The 17,818-nt window shown below is 41.6% G+C and overlaps 1 protein-coding gene across 6 annotated transcripts in view; it reads right to left on the bottom strand.

Moving 5' to 3' along the window:
• The window catches only part of GALNT11 (polypeptide N-acetylgalactosaminyltransferase 11), a 97,451-nt gene that overhangs the window by 2,363 nt on the left and 77,270 nt on the right, over positions 1–17,818 (bottom strand). For 5 of the 6 annotated variants that reach the window (XM_016945872.4, XM_016945875.4, XM_016945873.4 and 2 more), the window contains 7 exons: positions 16,728–16,894; positions 14,634–14,759; positions 11,718–11,967; positions 9,340–9,457; positions 6,595–6,747; positions 2,602–2,820; positions 1,180–1,284 (listed from right to left, as the gene is read on the bottom strand). In XM_016945872.4, coding sequence (XP_016801361.1) covers positions 1,180–1,284; positions 2,602–2,820; positions 6,595–6,747; positions 9,340–9,457; positions 11,718–11,967; positions 14,634–14,759; positions 16,728–16,894 — 1,138 coding nt within the window. Of the gene's footprint in view, positions 1–1,179; positions 1,285–2,601; positions 2,821–6,594; positions 6,748–9,339; positions 9,458–11,717; positions 11,968–14,633; positions 14,760–16,642; positions 16,895–17,818 lie in introns of those variants that run through there. The other variant, XR_008536307.2, reaches the window with a different exon arrangement.

The following is a 17,818-nucleotide window of genomic DNA, read 5'->3' as shown; positions in this document are numbered from 1 at the left end:
AAACTGCGTCACCGCGATTTTAATACTTCCACAACACTGCCACCTCTTCTACCCAGAAGATGCACAGAAATCCCTTCTTTTGAGACAGAGTCTCACTCTGTCACCAGGCTGGAGTGCAGTGGTACAATCTTTGCTTACTGCAACCTCTGCCTCCCAGGTTGAACCAATTCCCCTGCCTCAGCCTCCTGAGTAGCTGGGATTACAGGCACGCACCACCACACCCAGCTAATTTTTTTTGTATTTTTAGTAGAGATGGGGTTTCACCATGTTGGTCAGGCTGGTCTTGAACTCCTGACCTTGTGATCCGCCCACCTCATCCTCCCAAAGTGCTGGGATTACAGGCATGAGCCTCTGCACTGGGCCCCAGAAATCCCTTTTAAACTACATTTTCAACACATGTATCACCTGAGACAGCGGGTGTGACCTCTTCTGGTGGAGCACTGGATGACATCTCACAGCACACATCACAGCACACATTATTTACCAAAAGCCCAAGTGGCTTTGTTTTTTTTTTTTTCATTTCTGAGTGACACCAACCCACCACTAAAATAGAAATGAGACACTACAATTTATGAGATTAGACTGCTGTTCCATTATGCTATTTTATCAGACATAAACGAGTTTGAAATTACCGTTCTAAACTGAAGTTATTTGCTGATTTTTAGGCCCGTTTTAATATTATTTAGGAGACATACATAAGCTGAAATGAAATTATGTGAATGGAATGAACTGAAATTCTGTAGTGCTTCCCTTGGCCGTTTCTAACAAATTCCTATGGCTCGTAAGTCACAATTTATTCCGCATAATATTAGAAAGTACAAATAATGGTGTAAACAACTAAAATGCTCTATGACAATGAGCAGAGGGAGGAAAAACATACAAAGGAGACGAAAGTAGCTGACTGAGGTGTCATCTAAGGCCACTCTCTTCCTTTTAACCCATTTATGCTGGAGGCTGCCATTTTTTCAGTGAAAAATCAGACCCTGGCGATGCCCTTGAGCACTAGGATAGAGATAACCCCCATAAGCTCAGCGCTCCAATAACGCAACACTACACAGAAGTGGGTTAAGAAAAGCCAGAATAGTAGACACTGATGTCCTCAGGAGTGACTGGCAGCAGCTTCCCTACACTGGAAGCCGCCTTGCGGACACTGGCTGTGAGCCCCGAGGCGTCACTCACCTGATTTGGGTCACTGTAGTCACAGGCCTTAAGCACCACGAGACCTCCCTTCTGACTTGGGCGGCCCTGGGCCACCAGGCATTTGTTGGTCTGGAGGTGATAGAGCTGTAAGAGAAGGCACAGCTCAGAATGTGGGAAGAAATCCCAGAGACGCCTCCCAAGCCTGGAGGTGCTTCCAGGCAAAATGTGAAAGGTTATTCCGGAGGTACGAATTCCAAGGCTCATAAAAATATATGCATTTTTAATTCCTAAGTTCTAGCCTCAGAACACAGGAGCATCAAGATAGACAAAAGTTATAACTCCAAAAGTTATTAGCAATTTTAACATGCAGACAGTGTCAGCTAGGAATTCTAGCTACATATACATGTTTACTAATCTACAGCAGATGAAAGAAATTAAAATGTCATCCCTGCCCTAAAGAACCTTCAAATGAAGTCAGGGATATAAGAACAACATGTATAAAAAAGTACACAATGAAATGCAATATGCATGCTACACTGGAGATACACCAGTGACAACTATCACAGAACTGCGAGGGTGAGACAAACAGCAAGAAATAATAATGGTAAGGGATCAACTACATGGGCACACACTGCTCTCTCTTACTTAGAGAAAAACACCTAATACTAAACATCTTGATACTGGGTTTTTTTTTTTTTTTTTTTTTTTTGTCTTATTATAGGATAGAGAGAAGAGGAAGGGGGAAAGCTCTAGGCTTCCTCCTAGCCACTGAGGGAGAGATGACACTGCTCTGGGAGAAGTGCCTTCTTCATAAAAGAAGGGACACTGGGCAACACAGACAGTACCTGCCCTTAGCTTTTAGAAGCCAACTCTAAGAGATGACTCAGGAGAAGGGGATGATTTTATGGCCGGACCCCTACAATTTAACTGTGACTATATAACTGTAATGAGTTTAAGACACAAAGACAGCTAAGGAAATGTGGTTGATCAATGTGCCTTCTGCTGAGCTCAGATGACTTCTGGGAACACCAGGCATGAAATCCATGCCCCCACTCTGACCCTCACTACCACCTCTGCTCTGTGATTTGGTTCCCAGAGCTAAGAGCAAATAGCAGATCACTGCCCCATTTCTCCACTTGTTGGCCTGGCCTCTGACACACGAAGTTGACACTTCCATGGCCTCTGTCCGGGGTGTATTCCCATATGCCTCTGTGCTCTTGGAAAGCGTCACATAACTTACCCTCACAGAAGGCAGCTATGCCGGCAAGGCAAGGATCTACACGTGAGGTCCTACACTTGCACAGAGGAGTTCCCATAAAGAGCATATAATGAAAGGCAAGCTGAAGCCTGTCATTACACTCTGTTAAGTCCACAGTGTCACCTGTCATAGCTTATGGACACCTCAAAACTTTTCCTATCAAACGCTTTTCATAAGCCACTTGGAAAAAACAGCTTTCTTACCCTTCCACGTTGAAGGACTTTGGGTCGTTTTGGCCCTCTATTGACAAAAATGGGTTGTTGGGGTTTGGCGTGGGACCCAGATATCTGCATCTCTGGGTATACATTATCCAAATACCATTTAAATGATTTACAGCCCAACTTCTTTCTCAGTTCCACACGCTCACTGATATTGCCATAGCTTTTCGTCTTCAGGTCAGGTCTTAAGGAAAAATACTGCTCCTGAATTGAAAAAAAGTAAAAATAAGAAAATCGAATTTTTTGTTAAAAATGATGATACAATTATATAGAGATTTTTTTACACGATTAAGTCCATTACTAACAATGATAATAACATGTACCTTAAACTGTATCTGAGAATCAATGAAACAGGCGTATATATGAGATCAGTGGGTCTCAAACTCGTGAGTCTCAGTCATCGATGTTCTTAAAAATTACGGAAAACTCCCAGGAGGGTCTGCGTGTGTGGGCTGTGTCTGTTCATATTTGTTACACAGAAATTAAAACAGAGAAACCTACAAATTATTAATTCCTTAAAATAGTTAAATACTCATTACAAACACAAAATGTAGTGAGAACAGTGACACTGCTTTATATTTTTGCAAACCTTTTTGCTGGCTGGCTGGCTTAAAACAAGTCAGCTAAATTCTCACATCTGCATTTAGCCTGTTGCAGTGTGTTGTTTTGGTTAAATATATGTATTTTTAAAATTACAACCTATATATAATTATGGGGTTAATACTACTCCAAAATTCAATAACTTTCGAAGTCTAGTTACGATGTGGAATATGAAATCATATTAAGATTTTTACACTGTTGCATTAAAATGTACTGGTCTATCGGCCAGGCGCAGTGGCTCACACTTGTAATCCCAGCACTTTGGGAGGCCAAGGCAGGCGGATCACTTAAGGTCAGGAGTTTGAGACCCGCCTGGCCAAACATGGTGAAACCCTGTCTCTACGAAAAAATACAAAAATTAGTTGGGAGTGGTGGCGCATGCTCCTTGGGGGCCGAGGCTGCAGAATCACTTGAACCTGGGAGGTGGAGGTTGCAGTGAATTGAGATTGTGCCACTGCACTACAGCCTGGGCAACAGAGTAAGACCCTGATTCAAAAAACAAAGATAAATAAAGTTAAATAAAATCTCCTGGTCTGTCTTGCTCTCTGAATGGATCTTCCACCCGTTTTTGTAACAGTGTGGATTAGTCATTTGGAAAATACTACTCCACTGGATTGTACTGTTCTACCAAATATTGAAAAATTTCACTATACAATATCAAAAAATTATATATAAAACCACTGATCTCCTCAGTAAATTTTTTTTGAGATGGAGTTTCACTCTTGTTGCCCAGGCTGGAGTACAATGGCACGATCTCGGCACACCACAACCTCCACCTCCCAGGTTCAAGCGATTCTCCTGCCTCAGCCTCCTGAGTAGCTGGAACTACAGGCGCGTGCCACCACACCCGGCTAATTTTGTATTTTTAGTAGAGATGGGGTTTCTCCATGTTGGTCAGGCTGGTCTCAAACTCCCGACCTCAGGTGATCCTCCTGCCTCATTCTCGCAAAGTGCTGGGATTACAGGCATGCGCCACCGCACCCGGCCAAGTAAAATTTTTAAGTACTAGGAAGCTGTCAAGCTCCTGGCGGTAAATGTAAGTTTTTCAAAATTCTAATTTTCACTTGAGGGCTTGAATTTTGTCATTTGCAACAAATACTGTCAGTTGTTTTCATTTTCATTATTTAGTTCGTTTTACCCAAATATGAGTAACTATGGTTTGTGAGTCAGTCATTCTTAACATATAAAAAGAGCGTTCTGGAGAGCAGCAGCTAGCTCCGCCCATAACTCAAACAACTGCACAAGTGTTTTTCCTTGAACCAAGCACCGTACTTCAGTACGCAGCAGAAGTGCTTTTTGTGTGAGCACGCATACTCACACAGGATACTAAAAAGGCACATTGAGATTTACTAAAATTATTATTATATCAATGATATTCGGAAATGCAACTGGCCTTTGTCTTCTGAGTGAGTGCTGGTGAAGAAGGCAGTGACTACAGTATAACTGGGTGCTGATGCCTCGATTTATGCTAAGGCCAGCCACTTTACTCCCCTGATTTTACACACTCAGTGCAATGTCAACACGGTCAAAGAGGCAAATACTGTATTAACCTGACTATGAAAATGAGTTTAAACTGGCAGACCTCCTCAAAGAGTGGCTAGGAGTGGGACCATGTGTTGAGAACTATGGTAGCCAGTGATGATTCAGAGATGAGCATGGAATTAGACCTCAAAGTCTGGTCAAGGAGGGAGAGGGGAGATAAACAGTGCTGTAGGAGAAGCACTGTGGAGTCCCTACTGCACCCAAACACAGTGCACCACTGTGTCCCTGTCATTCCAGCACAAGCTACATGTCTCTGTTGACATTTCCCTCACGGCGTGAAAAATTACTGTGCACTCCCTTATTCATCTTTTATCCCCCCAAAACCTAACACAGAGCCTGGCATACAGGAGGTGCACAACAAATGTTTAAAAAATAACTATACACAAATACAGCAGCAACCAGGCGTGGTGGCTCACGCCTGTAATCCCAGCACTTCGGGAGGCCAAGGCTGGCAGATCATCTGAGGTCACGAGTTCGAGACCACACTGACCAAAATGGTGAAACCCCGTCTCTACTGAGAAAAACAAAATTAGCCAGGCATGGTGGCAGACACCTGTAATCCCAGCTACTCGGGAGGCTGAGGCTGAGGCAGGAGAATCACTTGAACCCAGGAGGTGGAGGTTGCATGAGCCGAGATTGCGCCATTGCACTTCAGCCTGGGCAACAAGAGTGAAACTCTGTCTCAAAAAAAAAAAAAAAGTGGAAACAACCTAAATGTTGATCAGCTGGTGGATAAAGTAAAACGTGGTCTGTTCATACAATGGAATATTATTTGGCAATAAAAAGGAATGCAGACCCATACATGGAACGGCACGGATGAACCTGAAAACGCCGTGCTTGACTGAAGAAGCCAGACAGAAAAGACCACATAGTTTATGATTCCATTTGTAGGAAATATCCAGAAAAGGCAAATTAAGTAGAGACAAGGAGTAGATTAATGGTTGCTTATTGGCTGTCTAGGGCTGAGGCAGAGAGGGAGACTTTGGGGAGATGATTGAAGGCTATGGACTTCTTTTTGCAGTGATAAAATATTCCAAAATCAATTTTTGGATTATACTTCAATAAATCATTACAAAGAAAATATATAAAGTGACCTAAGGCAGAAGAGAAAGTGGGAAGTAATTCTAAATGTGCCCTCTAACAGGGGAAGAAACGGGATTGGGTCACCACGAAGTCCAATGAGTAAAAGAAAAGGCCAGGCCTGGCACACTGGCTCACACACGTAGTCCCAGCACTTTGGGAGGCCAAGGCAGGAGGATCTTTTGAGCCCAAGAGCTCAAGACCAGCCTGGGCAACATAGTGAGATCCCATCTCTAAAAAAAAAAAAACAAAACACTTTTTTAAAAAGTTATCCAGGCATGGTAGCACATGCCTATAGTCCCAGCTACTTGGGAGGCTGAAGCAGTAGGATCACTTGAGCCCAGGAGACTGAGGCTGCAGTGAGCCGTGATCACACCACTGCACTCCTGCCTGGGTGACAAAGCAAGACCCTGTCTCAAAAAAAAAAAAAAAAAAAAAAAAAGAAAGCCAACTTTTGCAGGCGTCACAATAGAGAGACCAGACGGAATAAAGAAACTGAAGATGGAATTTCTTCCAACATTAGCTGCATTACTTCTTATGGAGTAGACACTTACAAAATTAAAAGAGTCAGATTAGAACCAGAAAGAAGTGAAGTACTAGGTGAAGGGGGTGGGGGGAAACTAGAAAGAGTTGGCCTTAAGGTGAAGGTTAACCAAGAGAAATATGCCAGAGTGAAAAGTAAGCAACTAAAGCTATCACTAGGCCAGTCACCGCCGGCCTATCATTCATCCTTCTAAACAAGAAATTTCATCTCACCTTGTATTCATCCAACCAGACATGTGCCAGCCGCAAAGAGTTGTGTGTCATGGTGTCCTGGCCTTCGGGAGATCCATATGGTCGCCTTTTTCGGAAAATGTGTCCTACTCTAGAGCAAGGGATGATGAAGAGCTTACCGCCACACATCCAGATCTGGCCAGAAGCAAAAACAGGTGTTAACAGTTGCCTCATGTTGTTGTGAAACCAATGTATGAATTTTCAATGAAATTAATCTTTATTCAATAGGTGTTTATGAAACTTGGCAAGATATTTATCTTATTAGATACAGATATTCAAATAGAAGGAAATGAGAAGGTACACATTGTTAGAAATTGTCTGTCTTTATCATTACAAGGAACTAAATGCTAAAACAATGCTATAGTCAGCATTTACTACCATAAGTCTGAAATTGCACTTACCCAACTTTGTTGCTTTAACAGATCAAGAGACTTGATCTTAGGCACTTAAGAACAAGAAGTGCTTATTTTTATTTATTTATTTATTTATTTTCTTTTAAGAAGTGCTTATTACCTGTTCTCTCATTTCAGTTTCACAGGTACTTGCTTATACAATGCATATTCTTTTTTAGAAAACAGATTTTTTAATATAAAATATATAGAATAACTCCAGATTAAGATTCAAAAGACCTTAAGCTCTGGTCTAAATTCTGTCCTTGACTATCTGAATTACTTTGGAGTTAAGTTCGTTTTTGTGGGATTCAATTACCTTATCTAAAAAGAGACTGAACTTTTAATAATCTATTAAATAAGAAGCATAATAAAATCGATTACGCCTTTAACCCTAACATTCTAAAACTTACAGAATGAAAACCTGCTTTTTCTTTCTTTTTTTTTTTTTTGTTGAGACACAGTCTCGCTCTTGTCCCCCCGGCTAGAGTGCAGTGGCTCTTGGCTCACTGCAACCTCTGCCTCCCAGGTTCAAGCGATTCTCCTGCCTCAGCCTCCCATGTAGCAGGGATTACAGGCACCCGCCACCAAGCCCAGCTATTTTTTTTGTATTTTTAGTAGCGACGGGGTTTCACCATGTTGGCCAGGCTGGTCTTGAACTCCTGACCTCAGGATCAGCCCACCTTGGCCTCCCAAAGTGCTGGGATTATAGGCGTGAGCCACCATGGACCCAGCCAAAACTTGCTTTTTAAAAATACTGTAGTCAATACATTTGCAGAAATACAGAAGGACATATGAACAAGTATCATGGTATTATCTGATAGGGATTCTGCTAACTGGACTAGGAGATGGTTGGGAGAAATACTGGGATATTTGCTTGGAAGGAGAAGTCTCAGCTCTCCCCTCGCCCTCTTTCTGCCTTTCCCAAAGACTCTCTACACCATGGTCCTCTGAGCCACAGACTCCACCTACGCTGTCACCTTTCAAACCTCAGCAATTGGAGAAGACAGATAATGCGAGGTGGATTTCCTCCTCGGGACAGGGGTGCCTGTATACATAAAGGACTTGGTAAGCTATACATGGGGTGATGGTATAATGCAGCATCAAACTGAGCTGTTTCTGAAAGTACAATGGGAAGCTATTTATTTTTCCAAGAGAACAGGTATGAACTAGGATGGTCTTAGGCCTCAGGGAAATCTGGTCACCCTGACTATATGACTATATGTATCTGGTAGTATCAATAAAATAAACCAACAAAAAAAGAACAAACCTTTAAATTAGCACATTAAGACATTTTAAATTTATATCCAACCATTCATTACAACAATACTTTTATAATTAAAAAATATATATATATACACACACACAGAGTGGAATAACAGATACTGGAGACTCTAAAAGGTGGGAGGGGAGTGAGGGATGAAGTACTACCTATTGGGTACAATGTGCATTACTCTGGTGATGAGTGCACTAAAAGCCAGACTTTACCACCACACACTATGCACTTGTACCTCTAAATCCATAAAAACAGACTAGGCACAGTGGCTCACGCCTGTAATCCTAACACCTTGGGAAGCCAAGGCAGGAGGATTGCTTGAGTCCAAGAGTTCAAGACCAGCCTGGGCAACATAGTGAGACTCGCATCTCTACAAAAAGTAGAAAATTAGCCAGGTGTGGCGGCATGCGCCTGTACTCCTAGCTACTTAGGAGGCTGAGAGGTGGGAGGATCGCTTGAGCCCAGGAGTTCAAGGCTGCAGTGAGCCGCTGTATTCATGCCACTCTACTCCAACCTGGGCAGCGGAGCAAGACCCTGTCTCAAAAAAATAAATACCAATAAATACATGGCTTCTTACATGCTTTTTCATTTTGTTGTTGTTTTCCTAGCCAATGGATCAACACGTATACTCTTGACATTTCGAACAGATATTATCCATATCACAGATTCTAACAAAGTAGCATTCATTAAGGACAATTTGTCAATAAAGATAGTCATGGAGCACTCTGGGAGGCCGAGGCAGGAGGATCACTTGAGCCCAAGAGTTCGACACCAGCCTGGGCAACATAGTGAGACCCCCATCTCTACAAAAAATAGAAAAATTACAGGCACATGCCTGTAGTCCCAGCTAATCAGGAGGCTGAGGCAAGAGGATCACTTGAGCCCAGGAGGTCAAGGCTGCAGTGAGCCATGACCACACCACTGCACTCCAGCCTGGGTGGCAGAGAAAGACCCTATCTCGAAAAAAAATAATCAAGGAGAATATAAAGAAAATATGAGATCATGGGTGAAAATCATATTCCACTACACAGTTATTAATTGAGCATGCAAAAATTAAATTACCCGAAATGATATTTCCAAATTTTCTCCTCCCCAGATATCCATGCCACTATCATACTGTCCAAGTTCATGGAAATACTGTCTGTTCATGGCAAACAAACCTCCAGCCATTGTTGGTGACCTAGAAAAAGGAAAATTACTCATTCCTTATAGTCAGTTATCTTACCTACTACTTTTGTTTAAAATACTCAGTGTCATTTTGGAACATAACTAATAAAAATTGAATTAATGATTATGAATCATTTTATCCAGTATCAGAGAATGAGCCAGGCCATACAACTGAATTTTCTGGATTGCTAATAATATGCTAGTATCTGGCATACGAAGGCTACTTTTCTAAGTCTCGAAAGTTCTTTTCCTATTATAACCATTTCTGATGGAAAGCCACCTGATATGGTCATTCCTTCTGACAATCTCACAGAGCCTTGGGGATCAAAACTGGGCTCTAAGGTCCACCAAGGAGAGACCTGACAAACATCGCACGTTGGGAATTGGACTCACACAAGTTAGACCAGTGGCTCTCAACTGGGATGACTGTGTCCCCAACAGACATTTCATAACGTTGGGAGCATTTTTAGCTGTCACATCTTGATGTGTTTGTGTGGCAGGTGCTCCTAGAATCTGGGTTGAGGTCTGGGATTCTGCTACCTATCCTAAAATGCACAAGAGGGCCCCTACAACAAAGAATTATCTGGCCCAAAATGTCAGTAGTGCCAAGGCTGAGAAGCCCTGTGCTGGAGTGAGAAAAGCCACAGACTAGTCCTCTCAGGGACTCGAGCTAGCTTCCAGTCCGCTCACTTCCTAAAACTGGATAGAGGGGATTGTGGATTCTAGTGGCCCAAGCTGCCTGCACAAGAGAAGCAAAATTATCTCTGCAGGGAAAAAACATCATCCCAGGTATGAATATATTTCTATAATTTTTCATATATCATGTCTGGCACTAAGCAAAAATAAATAAGCAACAAATAAATAACCAGGCAAATGGGAAGATAAAATCACATGAAAACAAAATGAGAGAAACAACATACACCAGAAACAGATATGAAGGGGTTTCAAATATGGAATTATCAAGCAAAGACTTTAACTGCTCAGTATATTCAAAGAAAAAGACAAGGCAGAATTCGGCAGCAAATTAGTTACTTCAAAAAAGTAACCATGTTTATACATATCCAAAAGACACTTTTTAAAAACAAGACCAAAAAAAATGTAAGCAGCCAATGAAAAAGAGATTATCTTAAGGGAAGCAAAGTAAGACTAACAACGCTGACTTCCTGTCTGAAACGGTGAATGCCAGAAGGTTCTTGAATGATGCCTTCAAAGGCTGAAAGAACATACATGTCTGCTACTGCCAACCTAGAACTGGATACTGAGTAAACATGTTCTTCAAAACAATGGTGAAACACAAGGACATTTTCGGAAAAACAGAGGACTGATCACTAGGATGTCCAACTAAAAGAACGACTAAGAGTGTTCTTCAGCCAGGATGGGAGCAATCCCGGATAGAGCCTGCAGCTGCAGAAAGAACAGGGTAACATAAAGCGGAGATACTTGGGCAAGCCTGTGTGAATACTGCTACGTAAGAAATGGCTTCTGGGGTTTAAATTATATAACAATATACAATATTGTTGTATATAACAACAAATAAATAAGCAATAAAATAACGATAACAACATAATAACATAACATAAATTGGGGGAGGAATAACTGAAACGTGAACATTCTGAGATCCTGGCATTGTTTGGAGAAAGTACCAATTTTGATTACACTCTGGCAAATCAAGAACAAATGTATTCTTTAAAAAGTTAAAATACAGGTACACCTCTTTGAATTCAATCTACGTAAGAAATTTTTAAAGAAAACAAAAATAAGAAGAGCAGCTTTATATTACAGAAGATGAAACACAGATAAGAACATAAAATAATTCCTATACTATGACTTAGTAATTATACTAGCAGGAATCCATCTTCAAAATCGTAATGAAAGAAAAGGCTTACGTATTCATGTTTTTCACAACATCACTCCGGCTACCAAAGAACTGAAGGTAAGTTAGTGAACTATAAATACACCGCAGTGTTTGACATACCAAACAGCAGCCACCACACGGGGCCCTCCCAGGGCTTCCTCTGCAATGGTGGCCTGGTCTGTCTGCTCTTCTCACAGGCTCTAAGTCCTTGAGGGCACACATACTGTCTTACTCATAAATCTTTCCTTAGGACTTGGCAGACTGCATAAAATTCAACACGTACTCAAGAATTTTTAACGTACAAATTAAGTCTAACACTTTTGCTCCTTACAAAGAAGGAGGAATTATCTTTAATATCATTTTGTTCTCTTTTAAGGAAGCACTGGTAGGAATTTTTCAAACAAAGGAGCGATCTTACTTTATTGGTGCAGTGGCTCCCTCCGCTCCTCCTAGCTCAGAAAGGGGGACAAGATCCCATTTGAAGTGCAGCCCCCAGTTGAACCCTCCGCGGACGACAGGGGACGAGCTGTAGGCCAGCGTGTCGGCGCTGATGATGTCAATCACTGGGCACACCACGGTGTGCCGGTCCTCACGGATGGCGGCCAGCAAGGGCTGCAGCCACATCACATTCACTTCACAGTGGCTGTCCAGGAACACAAGGACTTCTCCTGGGGAGGAAACAACAGAGGCTCAGGAGAGTGTCACAACACTCAATTTAGGTACAACCACCCGTCCAATGGGATGACGCGCTGACACAGCATGAAACACGACTGCCACCCTCCCAGCCCCAGACGGCCTAACTGCTCCACTACACTTCACTGCCGATGGTCAACAAGGACGTCCCTCAGCCAGTAATGCTGCGTGCAGTGTCCTGCTGTGATTGAGGGACCCATACAAATCATACGCGCGACTCTTGAAAAAACTGACAGGCAATTCAGAATCTCTTCAGTAAACAGAGTCAAAGTCTCACCGTAACAACTCAACTCTTTGGAAGCCCAGATATTGAGTATTCCAAGATGTTGTGGTGCCATGACAGTGGCCAGTTGTGTGTAGATATTTTTATTACAATTATTTTAATGAAAATATTTTGAAGTTTAGCACACACTTAGAAGACATCTCTCTGCCTCAGTAAACAGAGTACAGAGAACACAGCTGCCTTCTCACTGGTGACTAGGACATGCACTGTAACTATGGATGATGGCTGCCACACAGCAGTTCTCCCCGGAGAGAGGGAGGCGCAGCTGGTGGCGCTCTCAGGGACGCCTCTTGCTCATTTCTGTTTCTTCCATCTCCCACCTTTCCTTTCTACTGCCCCCCACCCTCTTAGCTTCAGTGGCTCTCATCTGCCAATGGGATACACCTTTCTTCTAGTTAGCAACATATAAATCATCGACATTTTATTCTGCATTTTAAGCTCCTCTTGATAAATGTGAGCAGAACTGAGTTTTTTTTTTTATATAATTTCAAATTTAAGAGCTCCACGGTTCTTCTGAGCAGTTGAGAAACTCAGAATGACATCATCAGGTCACATTATTGTTTTTCTAAAAGTGCACTCGTGAAATGTATGAAGATTTTACATGAACTACTTAAAGCACCAAATGTTATCTATCCAACTTCAACTAGTGATAAAAGCAGTATCTCAGACAGTTTTCAATGATGCCCGTGAATCAGTCCCACAGTTCAGTGTCTGTAAACAGCCTGAAGGGTGGGGGATGTAGGCAGCTCTCCGCTGTCACTTAATGCAGAAAGGCAGAACCTTCCACATGCACATCAGCGGGGGTGAGGTGAGACCAATCACAATTGCTTCGAGGAGAAAATGGATTCAGAGCTTTTCTTAATTCTAAAAGTGTTACTTTTTCCAATTAACACCAATTTAAATGAAGACCACATCTGGTCACAGTGAACCTGAAACAATGACTTCCATGCAAACTGGCTTGCTTCTGACAGATCCTAAACTATATCTCAATGAGGACCTGAAGAGATCATAAGGGAAAAAAACCTAAATAGCTATTGCTATCTAAAAAAAGTCAATTCACAGTAAACATGCATTGTAACAGTACAATGTTTTGAGTGGCTTAATATTGAAAATACCCCAGGATTTTCACTTTATTGCTTTGCCTTAAATAACTCCACACAGCCAATTCAGTAAGTTTTTACATGACTAGAAACCTAGAAAAAAAGTCTCACAAGCCTTGAATTCAGTCTGCATCCACTGCAGATGGGATGTAGAGGAGCTGCTTCTCTCTTTTTTTGTTGTTAATTGCTTCAGGTCACTGTGGGCTTCAGAGAAATAAGAGAAGACAGATACTAAAAGTGAAGTTCCAACTCAGCCCAGCACACGAGCCAGTGGCTCCACAGGGGGAGTGGTGGTGAGCAGTGCCGACCACCACAAACCCAGAGGCAGGTTATCTAGGAGAGCGTGGAATATAGGAAGGACTGCAGTAGATGCTGTCACTGCTAGGGAATGTCCCCACCAAGTTCCATCATTCTCAAATGATTTTCAAAATTTTTTCGCCATGTCCATGCCCTACCTGCAATATCACATGCCTAACATTTTTAAACAGATTCATTAGTTTTAATTACATTTATTTAAAAATTTTTAAATTACAGTCATAAATGAAACTCAGGGAGACCAATTACACATAGGTAACCATAAAATGAAATACAACAGAATCAATATAACGTAACTGAAGACTAACCAGATATATTTTCTGCAGAAGACTGAATTTGAGATCGGTTATTTCTTTTTAAAGGGGGAGAGCAGTGTATGATGGAAATATACTAGTAACAACGGAGACTTGCTCCTTGATGGAATCAGAAGGATTAAGAGGGAATTTTAAAGAAAATGCCATTTATAGTTTTGTAAGTCAATCTTACGTCCATTTACCAATTAAAGTCATGATGTGTGGCTCCAGAGGGATGCACTCCGCACTAAGAGTTAAAAGCATAGTTCCAATCGACAGTTTGGGCTCATACATTTTAAATTTTGTATTTAAAAACATAAAAATTCAGTTACATTTTGGTCTGGGCTTTTCTGCTTATATAAGTGAATAAGATATAAAATATATTTGAGGGGCAGTAAGTATCAAAAAAGGGTCGCTATGAAAATAGACACTGAGGATTTGAGAGTTCAGCCCCCTGCACTATGTGCTTTGGGGTAGCAGGCTTGGCGTTATGAACAGGCCTTTCCCAAACAGAACAAGCCTCATCTCTCCTGCTGGCAATGTCCGTTTGAAACACTACTTTTCATAGACTTTGCAGAATCAGGACAGGCGCTGAGGCTCGAGCCCTTGTCATCCAACACCCGTAGAGCAAAGCTAACGAGAAGTGATACCTGTCGCGTGGGCCGCGCCAATCATTCTCCCTCGAATCAACCCCTCACGCTTTGTATTTCTTATGACTTTAATTTTTCCAGGGAGGTATTTTTGGACATATTCATCTAGTTCTCCTTTCAAATCATCTGAAAATAAAGTCCCACAATTATTCAAACTGTATGAGACATATATAAAGACACTTTACAGCTATTCTAAAGTTGTATCTAGTACTTGCTAAAATTTACAACAAACTATCAAGCAAATACTACAGAATATTTTACTTTAAAAGAGTATTGTAGCTTATCCTGTAGGAAGAAAAAGAAATGAAGGGTAAGAGCTGGAACACTAGCAAAGAGGAATACTTACTTTAGTTACAGACTTATTTGTATCTCCATAGCATCGAGCACAATGCTTTGCATAAAGAATGTTTGAAATGAGTATTTTGAGTGCATAAATGTTCAGCTGACCATATATAAATCACATTGATAACAAAGAAAATGAGATATAAATGCCTTTTATTACAAAGGAATTTATTAAGTCTTAGTCCATTTCAAAATAGTTAAGAAACAACTTCTATTGCCCCTACCAAGAATAACAAGAACAGCATTGAATATGTCCTTTCATTAATTTAGCATCTTTCTTCCAAAGTTGCTAAATATTTTTTAAGGAATTCTATGTCATTCACCTGTATATTTCAGAATAACTTGAAAGATTGTGTAAGATAATAAGCAGTAATTCTTTCCATAGTTAATATACAAACCACATCAAATTATGAATTTTTCCTTTTAGGTAAAATAGCCACAAAGTGAAAACCAAAATACAAGTTGACTTAAAAAAAAAAAAAAACCAACCATAAATTCTAGAAATCAGTATGTAACCAATCTTCTACGTGGTCCAGACTCAGATTTATTTGTTAGGTTTTTTGTTTGTTTGTTTTTGGCCAAGGTTTGAGAATTTTGCTCCCATGACTCTCTGTCCATTTCTTTACCTTCTATATTTAAGTATACTGATATACCAACTCTGATGTTGATACAAGTGGTACTTAATAAACGCTCGAGTGCATGAAAAAGTCACTGGCATACACCTGTACCACTGTGTTTCTGCAGGCTGCTGTCATGAAAAGAGCAGAAGGCTTGGAGCTATGCAGACTAGAGGTCTCATTTCCACTCTACTACTTAACAGCTATGGGGTCTGAGCAAATTACTTTTTATATTTCTCCCTCTATAAAATGGGCTTCCAGCCTTTCTTGCAAGGTCACTGAGAGCTGAATGAGCAGTGTAATAAAAAGCCTTCTATCCTGTTTGGGTACACAAAGCCATTCTTAGCAAGAGTCTATGTTGAATTAAGAAAGGCGTACAGAATATAGAATATGTAGTGAATCATAAAATACTGGCATTCAGAGATCGTTGAGGAGCTATCAGAATGCAATCCGCTTTTACCTGGGGACGATCAGTGTAAGAGACTTAACAGAGAAGCATAAGCCAAGGCATCATGCCAAACGAAAAAAGCCCATCTCAAAAGGTCACATACCGTGTGATTTCATTTATATGACATTCTTGAAATAACAAAATCAGAGATGGAAACAAAATCATAGAGTCGTGGTTTCAGGGACTGGGGAAGAGTAGAGGAAAGCAGGAGGTGTGACTAGAAAGAGGCAGCACAAGGGCCCTCCGGGTGAGGAAACAGTTCTGTATCATTGCAGTGAGGGTTGTGGGAGTCCACCTGTGTGACAGAATGACCCTGGACCACACACACTGTACCAACGTGGATTTCTGGTTCTGACAGGGGAATTTTATGATGGAGCAACTGGATAAAGGTACATAGACCGTCTTTGTAACTTCCTGTGAACCTACAGTTATTTCAAATAAAAAGAGGTGTGTTTTTTAAAGTAAGCCACGGAAAAAATTTCACGGGCCAAATTTGGGTAGCATAGTTTATAAGCAGGTTACAAAGATAATGGATTTCTTCAGACTTATTTGTGGTCAGCCCAGCTGTGACTGCATGCGTAGGATCCCCACCTACCACGTACTTGAAAGTTCAGCTGTGTTAGTGTTTGTCAGTGCTGTAGTGACTGACAGCCTGGATCCAATGTTACCAGGTGCAGCATTCCTTACCAAAGTCACTATCATCATCCACAAGGATGATCTCATGAAGCAGGTGTGCCGGCGTGCGGTCTATGACACTGTGCACTGTCCGAAGCAAGGCAGAAAACGCTTCATTATAGAAACAGATAACAATACTAGCAGCTGGCAGGTCAGGTGGGTAGAACTTTTCTTTACATCTGTAAAGATAAAGATGAGGAAATTCTGACATTTTAAAAGGCTCGAATGGTTTAGATTATTATTCACCTACAGATTTACTGTCTCCTTGTTCACCCTCTTCCCCCACCCCCCGCCTTTTTTTTTTTTTTTGAGACGGAGTCTCGCTCTTGTTGCCCAGGCTGGAGTGCAGTGGCGCTATCTCGGCTCATCGTGACCTCCGCCTCCCAGGTTCAAGTGACTCTCCTGCCTCAGCCTCCCGAGGAGCTGGGATTACAGGCATGCGCCACCACATCCGGCTAATTCTGCATTTTTAGTAGAGACAGGGTTTCTCCATGTTGGTCAAGCTGGTCTCGAACTCCTGACCTCAGGTGATCTGCCCACCCCAGCCTCCCAAAGTGCTGGGACTACAGGCGTGAACCACCACGCCCAGCCTGTTCAGCCTCTTTCTAACATTATGTTAACAACAATTTTTTTTAAAAGCATTTACAAAAACAATACGGTTTCTTCTTCAAGAGTTTTACATTTTGTTAATAATGTCTCCCTCCTATACCTGCTATCTTGTTTACTTTTGGATAAATTTTTTCTTTTTTTGAGATGGTGTCTCACTCTGTCACTAGGCTGGAGTGCTGTGGCGCAATCTCGGCTCACTGCAACCTCCGACTCCCTGGTTCAAGCGATTCTCCTGCCTCAACCTCCTGAGTAGCTGGGATTACAGGCCTGCGCCACCACGCCCAGCTAATTTTTGTATTTTTAGTAGAGACAGAGTTTCACCACATTGGCCAGGATGGTCTCGATCTCCTGACCTCGTGATCCACCCACTGCGCCCTCCCAAAGTGCTGGGATTACAGGTGTGAGCCACCATGTCCGGCCGAATAAAGATTTTTTAAACTTCAGGGTTTTTTTTCTTTTTTGGAAGAGAGGTTACATAAAAATGTGAGTTCTTT

Source organism: Pan troglodytes, chromosome 6 (assembly GCF_028858775.2).
Source record: "Pan troglodytes isolate AG18354 chromosome 6, NHGRI_mPanTro3-v2.0_pri, whole genome shotgun sequence".
NCBI lineage: Eukaryota > Metazoa > Chordata > Mammalia > Primates > Hominidae > Pan > Pan troglodytes.
Note: the sequence above shows the minus strand (reverse complement) of the source record. Positions and strands in the feature narration are given on the sequence as shown.